The sequence below is a fragment of the Neofelis nebulosa genome, chromosome 11, assembly GCF_028018385.1.
Source record: "Neofelis nebulosa isolate mNeoNeb1 chromosome 11, mNeoNeb1.pri, whole genome shotgun sequence".
In the NCBI taxonomy this organism is placed as follows: domain Eukaryota; kingdom Metazoa; phylum Chordata; class Mammalia; order Carnivora; family Felidae; genus Neofelis; species Neofelis nebulosa.
Window position 1 is genome coordinate 66,937,882 of NC_080792.1, and position 15,756 is coordinate 66,953,637.

Below are 15,756 nucleotides of genomic sequence, written 5' to 3' on the forward strand. Positions count from 1 at the left end.
ACCACTAAGCTAACTGAGCAGAGACGTCAGTGGCCTCCCATGACAAAGAATATAGATTTTACAAAATCAGTTCAGAAAACCACCTGACGAACAATAGCAATAAACAAAATCCTACAGTGGAGAGAGATTCTGACTTCCAGAGTTAACACATTATTTTATTTGAAATATTCATTTTTCAATAAGAAAATTACAAAATGTGAAGAAACAAGAAAGTATAGTATGACCTTTACATGTTATTGGTGGGGGAATCTAAAATGGTGTAGCTGCTTTGGAAAGCAGTCTGGTGGTTCCTCAAAAGGTTAAAAACTGACCATCGACTCCATTCCTAGGTATATAGCCAAGAGAAGTGAAAACTTAAGTCCACAGAAAAACTTGTACATAAATGTTCACAGCAGCATTATTCACAACAACTCAAAGTGGAAACAATTCAGATGTCCATCAGTGGACAAGTGGATAAACAAAATATGGTCTACCCACACAATGGATCATTACTCAGGCATAAAGAGAAATGAAGTTCTAACACATGCTACAATGTGGAATCTTGGAAACATTCTGCTGAGTGCAGGAAGCAGGTCACAAAGGCCACATGTCTGATTCCATTTATGTGAAATGTCCAGAGTGGGCAAATCCATAGGGACAGAAAGCAGACTAGTGGTTGCCAGGGGTTGGGGAGGCAGGGAATGGGCAGTGACTACTAATGGTACAAGGTTTCATTTTGGGGGTGAAAATGTTCTGGAATTAGGTAGTGGAGACTGATGGCTGCACAACTGTGAATATACTAAAACTCCCTGAATCGTACCCTTTAAAAGGGTGCATTTTATGGTGTATAAATTTTATGTCAATTAAAAGCAAGATTTGGGGTAGGGGAAGGAAGAAAAGGCTAAAGTCCTGGATGTTCCAACATTTTGAGGCTGAAGAGAAAAGGAAGAATCAGCAAAGCAAGATAAAGAAGACCAGGTGCGGTGGTGTCTCAGAGCCACCTGAAGAGTGAAGTGACAGTTGTTCTTAGGATTCAGCAGTATTGGGTCCCTGCTGACCTGCTTCCGTAGAATGGACATGAGAAAGAATTAGAAACAGGGATGCCTGGGTGGCTTAGTCGGTTCAGTTGATTAAGCGTCTGACTCTTGGTTATAGCTCAGGTCATGATCTCGCAGTTCATGGGTTCAAGCCCTCCATCAGGCTCTGCAATGGCAGCATGGAGGCTGCTTGGGATTCTCTCTCCCTCTCTCTCTCTGCCCCTCCTCTGCTCACGTGTGTGCACACCCTCTCTCCCTCTCAAAACAAATGAACTTTAAAACTGAAAAAAAAAAAAGAAAGAAAAAGTGACAACAGTGAATATAGAAAAACTAATTTCTTTAAGAAAAGAAAGAATGGGGATGCTGCTGGTGTGGGAAGCATGAGCTGAGAGACCATGAACGTGCCCAGGGTGGCAGGGAAGGCTGTGTGCTGGGGACACTCACGTGGGTGGGGTACCTTGGCCGCCCTCCAGTAGCAATGACGATATGCTCCGCGGAAAGCAAAGTCTGAGAAGAAATCAAGGAAGCTGTCGTCACACAGATGTACTGTGGCACACAGATGCAGAGGGCTCGACTGCCCACAGGTACCCCTGGTAGAGACCCACACTTTCTAATTACAGTTGCTGCCCTGCAGTGTGGACCCTCCAGCCAGGAGCTCAGAGGTCCCTTGGAGCTGGGAGCCTGCCAAGGGTACTCAAGCCAGGAGGGGGTGCAACAGAAGAGGGCAGGGAGACATTGTAACTCCAAACACCACCCCCCACCCCCAGTTTATAGAGCACCCTGCAGGTGTCTCGTCTCCTCCAATCCCCACAAAATTCTGCAAGGGTGTGACCACCCACCCTATCGCCCAGCGCAGCAGGCAGCCTAGCACAACATGCATCTCAGTGGTCTGTTTCATTGTTTATGGAGAGTGACAACCAGCCTCAGAGAGATCTGCTGTCAATTCCAGCAGTACTTATTACTGCGAACATCACTGGGGTTGAATGAAGCTGGAGTCGGCACCCCAGGTCTTTGGAAGGGTCAGGACTGCCTGAGAGGAGCCACTCAGGAGAGCTGGGCACTCACCTCTTTCCCACCTTTAGTGACACCACAAATCGTGTGCTCATTGACAAAGCTGGCCTTGATGTTAAAGTACTTGACTTTTCTGCAAAATAAAAATAAGATTGTCAAATATTTTCTCTGTAAATTAAGTGTCACTTATGGGATTAAACAGGGAGCAGATGGGTAAAAGCCTAGCTCGGACCCACAGCCCCCTGCCCACAGCTCAGGTGGGGCAGACAGCACTGGGAAGCATGAAGGGGGAGAAGGATAGCTGTCGTCTCCCCAAGGGTCCCCTGGACCATAGATCCCTGGAACTGCTGGACAGAAGCCAGCATGGTTCTGAGAGCCCAAGTACAGCCCCGGTGTGTGTGATGACAGAAGTGGCTGAGCCTCCCTAGGGTCCATCCTTGTCACCTGGGCACTTTCCGGCAGGGAACAGAGGCCCCTACGTGCACCCAGTTATCCCCGCCATCCAAATGACCAACCTCCTGCTGACAAGGAAGGGTGCCCACTAGGAAGACATTACTCTTACACTCTTACATCCCTCTAGGGGATAATAAGGCTGGAAAACAGGTCTGATGAGGACATAAGGGTGGTCAGGTGCATGGTGTGTAGAAATGATCCACGCCTTCTAATAATGAAGGCCACCCTGTAGTGGTGGGTTCTTGGCACATTTGGGAAGGCTTTATCACCTCCTGGACTTTATGTCCTCCCCACAATCAAGCCCCATGCCTCCATATGCTGCCTGAGCTGTAGGAAGCAAGTCCTCACTCACCCCCACAGCTCAGCAATAGCCATAGGATACAGACAGATGTTCTGCACCAGCTTCCATCTGTGGGCACCTCTAGAGCTGCCCTGGGGTCAGGCCTGTTTGGCACTTGACTGGTTGCTGCCCAGGGCCAGCAGGATGGATGGCAGAGCCCTATGCTTCCAGCAAACCGCACTGAGGGATACTGAGCCCCACACAGAGGAAAAACAACAGGATACAGCTCAGCTCCCTGGTGGGGGGATCACTGGGGACGCCCAGGATGGGCAGGTGGGCCAGCTTCTCCAGCTCAGGTGTCCTGGGTTTCATGGGTACAAAATAGCTGCCTACTGTACAGGCCCAGGAAGACTCCTTGGAGCCAAGCAAATAGAGCTCAGATGAGAGCCACCAGACCTCTGAGGGAACACTGTCCCCTCCATGACCTGCATGGGCACAGGGAAGAGCTACAGGGCCAGGAGCAAAGCCTAGCCAGAGTCAAGTGCAGTTTGGGGCACCTCTCCGTCTGGTAGTGGCTCCTCAGGGAGGATCCTTTGGTGGAAGAAATCTCGGCATCTTGGTTGGGGGACCCCAAAGGGCTGATGGGACCTTGTCCCAGGCTAGAATGATCATGTTGGACATATGCTTCAGCACACAACAGCAGGTGCCTTCATGTACGCCTAGAGAGCCAGGAGGTGGGTGGTAAGGTGTGGGGTTCAGGGTGTGGGAGCCTTGGAGATGAGAGGTGAGTTGTGGACTTCACAGAGTGGGGCCTGGGCAACATGGGGTTCATGGGGCTCCTTACACATAACTGTGGTCCACCCTGACAGGAGAAAGGTCACCTGCCTCAAGGAAGGTGCTGGCGTCTGGGATGGCCCTCTCTATGCTCCCACACTCTGGCCATTGTTCTCCCTAGCCCCAGCTCTGAGCATGCCTCCTCCTTGGTGCAGCCCTGGGCTCCAGCTATCCTGCCAGCATGCCCCCCGCTCCCTGCTACTCCAGGTTCTGCAGGTGCCAGCTTGCAGGGTGGCCTTCTGCTCACAGGGCACTCACCCCACCTGCTTCTCGTGTGTGCACCCCCACCCCATTGGCAGGGACTTCTCGTCTTATCACTGCTGAGCCTTTGAGGAGTTAAGTGCTTGACAAGGTATGAAATGACCCACAGAGGGCCAGGAGGGCCTGAGGAGGCCTCAGTACCTATCCTGAAGCTGGACCCGGTGCCCCCAGTTCAGGGATTTCACATAATTCTGAACGGCTTCTGCCATTTTCCTCCTATTAACACACAACAAGAGATGTTAAAAACCACAACAGAAGCAATAACTATAGAGTCCCACAACAGACAATCAGATGCAAATAGTGGGTTAGCAGAAATACTAAGAAACAAAGTGATTCTAAAGGTGGAAAATGTGACATCTATCCCCACGGCCACTGTCTCTGTCCTGGGTTTGGGGCTGTGGGACTTTGGACTCAGGGAAAACAGGGGCTTTGGGCCACAGCCACCACGACACAGCAGTGGCCCTGAGTCTAGGTCATCTGAGAACCACAGAGGGGCCTGTGTGCAGCTCAGAGCAGACCAGGTGCCACCTGTGGAACCTGAATCAGTTTCTCACCCTGCACCAGTGGTCTTTGGGGCCAGATCAACCTTTGTGAGGGTGTCCTGTGCACCATAGGGCCTTTAGCAGAACCCCATAGGTGCAGCAGCACCCCCCCCACCAGTGGTGATAACCAAAAATGTCTCTAGACTTTGCCAAATGTCAAGGGGTGGGGCACAGAGCTGTTCCCAGTGAGGGCCGCTCTCTGATAGCACACTCCCGTGAGGGTTAATGGAGCAGTCAACCTCCCCCATGAGCAGCAGACAAGCACTGGGAGTGGGCAGGGCTCCTCACCAGTCATGCAGGACCGGCTGGGCCACATCCCAGCCGTAGTGGGGAGCGTCGCGGATCATACCCCCCAGCAGCGCTGCCTGGTGTATCAGCTTCTTGGGGATGCAGCCAACGTTCACACACGTGCCGCCTAGGCCCCACCTGGTGCCTGGCATGTTGGGAAGAGCATGTTTAGATTTGTATTCAGGGGACTAGAAGTCTCTCCTGTTCTACAGTTGTGTAGGATTCCTTGAAGTCATTGTTTGCAACTCAGACACGCTCCAGGTGAACACTGCCCTGTGAATTTACTGTCTATGATTATAGTCAGATTCATTTTTAAATAAGAACAAGGAACTTGGGGCGCCTGGGTGGCGCAGTCGGTTAAGCGTCCGACTTCAGCCAGGTCACGATCTCGCGGTCCGTGAGTTCGAGCCCCGCGTCAGGCTCTGGGCTGATGGCTCGGAGCCTGGAGCCTGTTTCCGATTCTGTGTCCCTCTCTCTCTGCCCCTCCCCGTTCATGCTCTGTCTCTCTCTGTCCCAAAAATAAATAAAAAATGTTGAAGAACAAGGAACTTTACATTAATGGTGACTTACTGGAGAAACAGGACCTGTGCCAGAGACGCCAACTAGCAGTGGGTGACTGGCTCTAGGCTCAGCCACCCTCCGTGCATGAACCAGGCACCCTTCCTCCCTCTTCCCCAGGACACACGGCTCCCATCCAGGGCTACCTACCTCGGGGGGAAGGCTCCACATAGTCTACCACGGCCACCTTCATTCCCAGCTGAGCGGCTGGAAAGACAAAAAGAGCGAGCAGATGGGCAGCTGCTTCGGGGCTGGGGCTGGGGACCCTAGGGGCCCATGACCACCAGAAAAGGGCAGGGAAAGACCAGGACCAGCACCTTCCCACCAGCTCCACACCCAGATCTCCCCACCTGTCAGCTGCCACACAGCTGTGCTGCCCATAAATGGGAACCCTCGGGCCTCTTCTTGACTGCAGCCTTCACACGACCCACCCTAGTGCCAGGACCCAGTGGGATGCCCACCCTTCCTCATATGCCCACCACAGCCCTCCCTTGCCTTCTGTGGCACCTGGCTCCAGGCCCAGACATTCAGCATGAGCCTGGTGCCCACCCAGAGCATACTTACATGCATCACAGGAGTATCCACCTCCTGGGAGAGGCCCCAGACTCGGAGCTTCCCCTGGCTCTCTCCCCAGACCTACCCAGTAGACTCATTCATCTCCTCTCTTCTCCACTGGACACCATGGGAGGCTTCTACCCAAGGTCTACCCTTGTGGCTATTTGCTACCTCATTCTCAGGGTGAGAAAATGGAAGGTCAAATGGCAGGTCCAGGATCAGCCAGGCCCCAAAGTGGGAGGGAGACCTGGGCTCCAACTGCACCTCCTGTCTGGAGTCTCCTGGCTTTCCCCACTGGCTGTGAGCAGATTCCTCCCAGGGCCACCAATCCTAGGTTCTGACCCTGTTACCAATTAGCCAGGGACAATTGAAGGGCTTCCCCTTGGCTTACTTGGGGAATTGCATCGCCAGCCTGGGCACTGGACTTGACTGAGGGCATGCCTGACTTAAACATCGTGACTCATGAGTGTTTCACATACTACAGAATGTACTCAATTCATGGCTATCAACCAAGATCAGAACAAAGTTTTAGAGCCTTCATGTAAAAACCCATTTTGCTCAACTGATCAGTGATGCGATCGCAGTACTTGTTTTAAAAACAAGGGGGACTCTTTGCCTGCTTCAGATTCTGTGTCTCCCTCTCTCTCTGCCCCTTCCCTTCTTGTGCTCTGTTTCTCTCTCTCTCTCAAAAATAACTAAACATTAAAAAAAAAATTAAAAACAAGGGGGACTCTTCCAACATGCCTACGTCTGTCTCCCCCATCTGACACAATGGAGCAACAGGGACCGGATGTACCCTCCCATCCAAGACAACCAAAACTCCAGACGGAATACATAAAATAAGGGTTTCAAGAAACCGAACATTACTCTTCCAAGGAGAGTGATTCTTGGAAGACAAGAAACAAACGAGGTGAGCCTCACAACTGGAGAGTCTTCAGGATGCAGCACAGGCAGAGCCCACCAGATTCAATGGCTGAGGAGAGAGGCTGGGAGCCTGGGGAGACTGAGGCAGCCAGAGCTTCTGGGACAGAACCAGAGAGGAGAGAGCTGCACAGAACCCCCGACATCTGATCAGTGCACGTGTGTGAGGAATTTACCTGAGGCCAGGAAAGAATCATCCAGAAAGACCAGAGGAGACAGTGATCATGCAGGGCTGGGAATACTGCCTGTTCCCAGAAGGTAGACTGGACAAACCACATGATTCCTGGGGAGCTGTGAAAGTATTAAGGTCAGATCCCAGTCACTGGAAATGATTGGGCACAGCTCTGGACCTGGAAATGATTGGGCACAGCTCATAAAATTTTTTTAAAAATTTTTAAAAATGTTTTATTTATTTGAGAGAGAGAGAGAGAGAGACTGAATGGGGGAAGGGCAGAGAGAGAGGGAGACACAGAATCCAAAGCAGGCTCCAGGCTCAACACTGTCAGCTCAGAGCCCGATGCAGGTCTTGAACTCACAAACTTCGAGATCATGACCTGAGCTGAAGTCGGACGCTTAACTGACCGAGCCACCCAGGTGTCCCTCGCCTAATAAATCTTAAGTGGAAGATGCAAAGGAATCAAACTCCAGAACATGCTCAAAACTGTATCTAGGAATCTAAAAATATCTAGAAGCCAGCAAGGGAAATTCAATCGAAAACCATCAGGCATGCAAAGGAGCAGGAAAATACAAGCCGTAAGAGAGAAAAGATCAGTTAATGGAAACCGACCAAAAACTGACACAGTTGTCAGAATTAGAAAAAAAGTAAAATGAGTATTGTAACTGTATTCCCCATGTTCAAAAAGTTAAGGACCCAGGTCAGATTTATAGAGATGAAGATTACAATAAAAGTGATAAAAAATATATTGGGTGGGATTAATGGTAGATTAGACTTTGCAGACTCTTTTATTAGTGAACTTGGAAACACAGGAATAGAAACTCTCCAAAGTGAAGAGAGCACCCAGGAGCTGAGGGGCAACTTTGAACAGCCTAATATATGTGTGATTAAAGTCTCCCATAGTGAAGGAGAGGAGGAAGGACAGGAAAATTACCTGGAGAAATAATGATTGAAAATTCTCACAACTTGATGAGAATTATAAATCCATGGACCCAAGAAGCTAAGTGAAGTCTAACAGAAAAATAATTGAGAACTACACCAGGGCACACCCTCATTAAATTGCTCAAAACCAATGAAAAGAGAAAATCCTGAAAACCACCAGAGGAAAAAAGACACACAATGAAAGAACACAGAGATAAAGAGGCACCAGATGACATCAGAAACAATACAAGTGAGGGCTGCTGGGTGGCTCAGTTGGTTGAGTGTCCCACTCTTGATTTGGCTCAGGTCATGATCCCAGGGTCATGGGATTGAGCACTGTGTCAGGCTGAGCATGGGGCCTGCTTGGGTTTGTGTTCTCTCTCTCTCTCTCTCTCTCTCTCTCTCTCTCTCTCTCTCTCTCTCTCTCAAATAACAAACAAAAAGAAATAATGCAAGTGAGAAGCCAGAAGGACAATGTCTCTAAAGTACTAAAAGAAAAAACAAACAAAAACTCTATCTTCCTTGAATTCTCCGCCCAGAGAAAATATTTTAAAAACTAAAGGCAAGTGGGGCGCCTGGGTGGCGCAGTCGGTTAGGCGTCCGACTTCAGCCAGGTCACGATCTCGCGGTCTGTGAGTTCGAGCCCCGCGTCAGGCTCTGGGCTGATGGCTCGGAGCCTGGAGCCTGTTTCCAATTCTTTGTGTCTCCCTCTCTCTCTGCCCCTTCCCCGTTCATGCTCTGTCTCTCTCTGTCCCAAAAATAAATAAAAAACGTTGAAAAAAAAAAAAAACACTAAAGGCAAGATAAAGATGTCTTCAGACATACAAAAGCTTGAAGAATTAATTACTCTTAGAGCCACATCACAAGAAATGTTCACTGACATCCTTAGGGTAGAAGCAAAATGATGGCAGATGGAAACTCGGATCTGTACAAAGGAAAGAGTACACCAGAAATGGTGACTACACGGGCAGATCTGTAAGATTTTTTCCTCATTAGTTTAATCTTTTTTGAAGGTAATGGTTTAAACAAAAAAATAGCAATGTGTTATGGGGCTTATAACATGTAAAAGTAAAACATATGACCACATAGGATAAAGGCTCAGAAGGGAGTAAGGGAAGCATGCTACCATACTAAGGTTTTCGTACTACATGTGAAGTGGGACAATATCACTTGCAGGCAGACTGTGACAAGTTCAAGGTGTCTACTGAAAACCCCAAAGCAGCTACCTCGCACCCTATGTATACATGAACTCAAAATGGACCAAAGGCCTAAGTGTCAGAGCTGAAAATGTACAAGTCTTAGAGGAAAACACAGACATACACCTTTGTGAGCTTGGGTAGGACCACTGTTTCTCAAATACCAAAAGCATAGCAACAAAATAAATAAGAAATAACCTGGACTTGCATCAAAATTAAAAATGTGCTGCAAGAAAGTAGAAAGATAATCCATGGAATGGAAAAAAGCATTGGCAAATCATATACCTGGTAAGGGTCTAGTAACCAGAATGTGTTTATGTATGAATATGTAACATAGGAGGCACCTGGGTGGCTCAGTAGGTTCAGCGTCTGACTTTGGCTCAGGTCATAATCTCACAGTTCATGGATTCAAGCCCCACGTCAGGCTCTGTGCTGACAACTCAGACCCCAGAGCCTGCTACGGATTCTGTGCCTCCCTCTCTCTCTGCTCCTCCCCTGCTCGTACTCTGTCTCTCAAAAATAAATAATAAACATTAAAAAAAATTGTTTTAAGGATAAAATCTTTTAAAAAAAAGTGGGCAAAACTTGTGAATAGACATTTACTCATAGATATGCAAATAGACAATAAACACATGAAAAGATGATCCATGTCATTAATCATTAGGAAAACACAGACGAACCACAAGGAGGTACCATTTGAGCACCTACTTAGGAGACTATAATAAAAAAGATAACACATGCTAGAGAGGATGTGGAGAAATCTGAACCTTCCTGCATCGCTGGTGGGAATATAAAATGATACAGCCACTTTGGAAAATAGTCTGGCATTTCCTCAAAAGGTCAAACCACACAACTCTGCAATTCTACTCCTAGGTATCTACCCAAGAGACAGGAAAACAGATCCACACAAAAATATGCGCACAAATGTTCCCAGTACCATTATTCACAAAAGCCAAAAAAGTAGAAACAACCCAAATGTCCAGCAATGGACAAGTGGATAATAAAATGTGATCTGTCCATGCAGTGGAATGATATTTAGCCACTGAAAGGAATATGGCATTAGCATATGCTGTGTGGTGGATGAGTGCTGAAAACATTATGGTAAGTGGAAGATACAAAGACAAAAGACCACATATTTATATTAAATATCCAGAATAGGCAAATACACACAAACAGAAGGTGGATTAGTGGTTGCCTGGGGCTGAGGACTGGCTGCTAATGGATACAGAATAATTTTGGGGGGTGGTGAAAATTTCTATGATTGATGTAGTGATAGTTGTAAAACTCTGTGAATATACTAAAAATTACTGAATTATGCATTTTTGTGTTTTTTAAGTAGGCTTCCCACCCAACACAGAGTCCAAAGCAGGGCTTAAACTCATGACCCTGAGATCAAGGCCTGAGCCGAGATCAAGAGTCGGATGTTTAACTGACTAAGCCACTAAGGCGCCCCTGAATTACGCAATTTAAATGAATGAATAGTATGGTATATGACTTAATCTCAAAAAGCTGTTAGAAAACATATGAAACACTTCATGATAAATCTGATGAAAGATGTGGAGACCTGTACGTTGAAGACTACGAAAGACAGTGGCAATTAAATGAAAAAATACCTAAAGAAGAGATATACTACATGACCTACCTGTTCTACTTTTAGGCATTTATCTCAGAGAACTGAAAACATGCATCCACACCAAGACACAAACCCAAATGTTCACAGCAGCACCATTCACAATAGCCCCAAACTGCAAATACCCCAAATGTGCACCTATAGGTGACTGGCCCAACATCATGTGGTGCATGCAAACAACAGAATACTAATCAGTAATAAAAAGGAATGAACTCTAGATGCACACAGCATCACAGATCAATCTCAAAATAATTACGCTATGTGAAAAAAAGCCAGAGAAGTAAGAATACATGCTGCATGATCTCATCTTGTATAACAAGATTTTAGAAAATGCAAACTAATCTGTAGTGAGAGAAAGCAGATCATTGGCTGTCTGGGGATGCAGCAGAGAGGGAGCAGCAGGAAGGGGTTCCCAAGGTTTGAGGAAACTTTGGGGTTTGTTATGAGCCGAGTCACGTCCCCTCAAAATTCATGTTGGAGCCCAAACCTCCAGAACCTTAGCATGTGACCTTATTTGAAGACAAGGTCTGTATAGAGGTTAGAATTGAGACCATAGGGTGGGCCCTACCTACTCCAATCTGACTGGTGTCCATATAAAAAGATGAGATTAGGACATAGACACACGGAGGAAAGACCATGTGAGAACACAGAGAAATGACAGCCATCTCTAAGCCAAGGACAGAGGACTCAGAAGAAACAACCCTGCTGGCACCTTCATCTCAGACTTCCAGGCTCCAGTGAGGAAATACATTTCTGCTGCTTAAGCCATGCAGCCTGTGGTTCTTTGTGACGGCAACCCCAGCCAGCTAATACGGGGGGGACGGACATGTTCACTAGCTTGACTGCGTACATGGCTTCACAGGTGTGTACGTATGTCAAAGCATATCAAGTTGTCCACTGCAAATATGTACAGTTTATTTTAAGTCAATTATATTTCAGTAAAGCTATAGAGAAGCACAATCATCCACAGGGAGAGATGCCACTGTTGAGAAAGGCAAAGACAGACGTGGGAAGTGGTGTGGGTTAACAGAGATGTGCCTCTACAGGTAAGACACTAGAGTGGACACGACATCCAGGGCTTTCTTCTGCTATAAGACACACCACTGGGACAACTGTCTGTATGCTCTGTTTCTTGGGGTGGCTCTGTGGTTCAATGGGATGAGGACCTCGTGTCCCTCTGTGGGCCCCCATATCAGCTGGGAGACTTCCAAGGTTCCTGCCCTCCACTGGAGGCCGGCACCCTCCTCTGCTCCTCAGAGCAAGAGCAGTGGACAGCAAATTTTCTTTATGCCAACTGTGATTCTAAAACCCAGGATCTGATATCAGAGAGCTGTAATTAAATGGTCAGGGTGGCTGCTCAACTCTTCATGTTTTGGGCACCATTTCTCTCCTGTCTTCCCCTCTCCCTCATCCACATCTGCCTCACCTGCCTCCTTATCATTTAGACAGATAAGCAGACTGCCAGGCACTCCTAAGACAGAGAGCAGAGCCCCCAGTGAAACGGTGGCCATCTGTTCCGCATCCAGATTAGTGGTAAACTGCAACACGAGGTCTCTGGATGCCTCTGGGTCCAGCCCTTTCACTCAACACATCTTTACTGAGTGCCCCAGGGTGCCCAGGCCCATCTGGTTAGACACGGACAGCAGAACAAACCATGATCTCTGTGGGACAGTGCCAGGGCTAAGAACGAGGACAGTGGAGCCGGGAGCAGGGACCAGATGTGTGTAGAAGGGGGTAATTCTACCCTTGGCAGCAAAGACTGAAGGAAGATGAGTGAGCCCCACAGCTAACCAGGCTGGTGAAGACCAGGCCAGGCCAGGCCAGGCCAGGCAGACAGCCAGGGTGAGGCGCAAGGCCAGAAAGACCTTCGGGAAGCAGTGAGGCAGCCAGGGGCTGTAGCAGAAGAGTGAGCAAGGGTGTGGGTGGTGGGAGACATGTCAGATGGGTGGGGACAGCTCCCATGAGGCCTTGGGCTGCAGCCCAAGAGGGCAGGCTCAGACCTGGGTGTCATCCTGGCTGCTGGGAGTTGCACAGACAACTCGGGAGCGGCAGGGAGCAGGGCAAAATGATGAGGCTCTTGGGGTGACCCTGCAGGATGTAGGACCCCAGAGACCAGCAGGCCAGCTACAGAGATAATGCATTCTGTGCATGGCCACTCAGGGTGCATCTCCACCTAGCTATGAGAACAATGCAGCCCTCTCCAGGCATCCCTGAAAGCTTGGAGCCCCCGCCACACTGGCAGGATACAGGGCACAGGACACATACCTTCCTTGGCACAAGCCAAGCCGCCAGATCCCCCGCCAATCACCAGAAGATTGTAGTCCTGCCTCCCTGCTGGAGAAAGGAGAGGTGAGAAGAAGGGTCAGGACAAGTCTGGGATATGGATCCCATAAGATACCATGTGATTTCCAAAGGGCAAACAGCTCTGCCCAGTTAAATGTGGTACGGGATCTGTTTTATAGGATCGGAGCCCCCATCCTGTGATGGTCTGGGGTGATAATGCATCACACATCGAGGCAGAAGGCAACGATGGTATCCATCATCAGCACAAATCCTGAAACCAAGCAATGCCAGGTGAGGTTGGCCAAAGGTGTGTAACTGCCTTTGCAACAACAATCAGGTCAAGAAGAAGTTGCTCTGAACTTCACGCTCCATAACTGTTCTGCTCTGCTTCAGAACTACTCTGAATTTACACGTCACCCAACGTTCTAAGCCAGACATGGGATTAAAACACTCTTCTTGGGGGGCACCTGGGTGGCTCAGTCAGTTGAGCGTCCAACTTCAGCTTAGGTCATGATCTTGTGGTTTGTGAGTTCAAGCCCCACGTTGGGATCTGTGTTGTCAGCTTGTCAGCACAGAGCCCACTTTGGATCCTCTGTCCGCCTCTCTCTCTGCCCCTCCCCAGCTCACACTCTCTCAAAAATAAAAATTACCCCCAAAATTACAAAAACGAAAAACAAGAACACTTTTCTTGAGTGTGTCTTTCGGCTGTAACAGTCACCTTTTGTTCTGAGTGAGGAAAAATATAAAAAGCAATCCCTGCATCAGGCAGCACACCCTGGCCTCTCAGAGTGCCTAGTGCACTGTGGGCCTTGGGGGAGAAGTGACTCTAAAATGCCTTTTGGGCTTACCATGGCGTCACCTTGGAGGCAACACAAAGCCTACTCCCACGCCCGGCACAGAGGGCCGCTCACATCTTTCCTGCCCTGCGGAAGACATTATCTGTCCCTCTTATGCAAACTGCTGGCATGGAAAGCAAGCAAGGGACAGTCAGAAGCGGGGGGGGGGGGGGGGTCGTGGTGAGCAAAGGAGTGAGTCGGGGGTAGGTGAGAGTAGGTGTGTCCTTAGGTGTGGCCGGCTGGTCAAAGCTCTGACACAGGGCCCAAGATGGAGAGGCCCGGCACCAGGCACTGGCCTAGTCCCTATAGAGAAAGGAAGAAATAACAGAAAATTATTAGTATGTTGAAAGGCAGAGGAGGTCAGACTGCTTTCAGCATGTCTAGAGCCAGCCACTGCTCCTGGTGAAGCACAGGATCCTGTGATCAAATAAGGGTCTGCCACCCAAGGCCAGCACAGCTGGCCACACTGGAACCTGAGAAGTGAAAACACTGCACCTGCCTTTGTGGCCACCTTGACCTTTCTGGTGGGCAAGGCTGTACAGAATACTCCTGAGGACCGCATCCCTCAGGGACCCTGGCTTTGTAGATGTCCCACAGACAGGGGTCTAGAACCTATGCTTTGCAAGGACACAGGAGCTCAGTTGAGCCTAGAGGAGGCCCTGGCTTGCAGTTGGTGAAGTTAGGGGAGTCACCACCAGAAGCTTGTGTCCGGGTGCTTGGATGGTGGCCTGCTACCAGACTGTCCTGTGGAGACGCTCCACTGCACCCACCCCAAAGCCAGGCCCACCCCGGGTTCTGTCCAGCAGGTGGCATTTGAGGGCACCTGTAATGTGTGAGAGGTGCACATGGGATCGAAGGGAGCCACAACTTGGTTCAAACAGCCAGTCCACAGTGAACCTAACTCCAAATTCAACTCAAGGGCTCTAAAGAGGCCTAAACTTTGTCAGTTATTCTGGTGGCTTTGATATGAGCCCAAAGAGCTGAGGACAGACTGCTGGCTGGAGACAAGCTGCTGCTGGGCTGCGATGAGCACACGCCTGCTGGGCAGGGCAGCGTCTCTCCAGCTGCCCCGTGGTGAACAGGGGGAGGGGAAACACTAAGATTTTGCCCAGGAGAACACCCCTACCTTCCATTGCAGTGCTGGTGCTGGTCCTTCCTGCTGACAGAACAGGTCCCTGCAAGCTCCTGGTGTCCCCAGCCCCACACTGTGTCCCCTTTGCCTGCTATCAGGCAGAGGGCAGGGCAACCAACTGGCTGTGTAGATTGCGGGCTTATCCTTGGCTTGCTCTCCCTGCCTGCTGTGCACACCCAGGAGCCTCTCAGTCTGATAAACCCGTGAAAGAGGTCAGCAGTGGAACTTTCTGTAAGTGTAGGAAATCTTCCTTTAAACATGTAGGAGGGTTGGGATACCCTGCCAGGGGGAAGGACCCTCAAGGGACTGTAGGGCGGATGAGGTGGGTGCTGCTCTGTGGGGGTTACCTGGAACACACCTGTGCACTCTGGTGCCCTGAACAGTCTCATAGCCTTCCTTTCCCCACTGCACGTTCAGTGCTCAGCCCCAGAAAGGTCTGTCTCCAATTTGTTCTGAGCCCATTGTCCTTTAATTTTCTGCTCCCCCTCTGAACCAGGGGCCTGGCCCCCAGCAAGTTTGACAAGGCTGAATGAATGGTGCACTGCTCTGGGAGGGCAAGTGGAGGCTTTCCTGTGTGTCCACAGGCACACTGACCACCTCAGGGGACCACCTTGGGAGTCCCTTTGTGACTATTCCCTGCATCGTGCATCCTTCCTGGTAACAGGTGTTAGGGGACAGGTGACAGCAGTGTCATTCTGGTTCCTGTTCAGGGGTGGCATGGGCCACCCCCAAGCCTGGGATGGGGCAGGTGCCTTCCTGCTTTCAGACAGAAAGCTGCAGTTGAGATGGAGGAGGAGGCTCAAAATTAGCTCTGGGCATCCTTGTTGGGGGTTGGCACTGTGCCCAGGTCCTGTCAGCTCCTCA

At 49.5% G+C, this 15,756-nt stretch overlaps 1 protein-coding gene across 6 annotated transcripts in view; it reads right to left on the minus strand.

Moving 5' to 3' along the window:
* Window positions 1-15,756, minus strand: part of TXNRD2 (thioredoxin reductase 2) — a 51,662-nt gene that overhangs the window by 34,501 nt on the left and 1,405 nt on the right. For 5 of the 6 annotated variants that reach the window (XM_058693017.1, XM_058693022.1, XM_058693019.1 and 2 more), the window contains exons 2-7: window positions 12,907-12,975; window positions 5,394-5,450; window positions 4,686-4,830; window positions 3,997-4,071; window positions 2,082-2,160; window positions 1,461-1,523 (exon numbers count right to left, since the gene is read on the minus strand). In XM_058693017.1, coding sequence (XP_058549000.1) covers window positions 1,461-1,523; window positions 2,082-2,160; window positions 3,997-4,071; window positions 4,686-4,830; window positions 5,394-5,450; window positions 12,907-12,975 — 488 coding nt within the window. The remainder of the gene's footprint in view (window positions 1-1,460; window positions 1,524-2,081; window positions 2,161-3,996; window positions 4,072-4,685; window positions 4,831-5,393; window positions 5,451-12,906; window positions 12,976-15,756) is intronic. The other variant, XM_058693018.1, reaches the window with a different exon arrangement.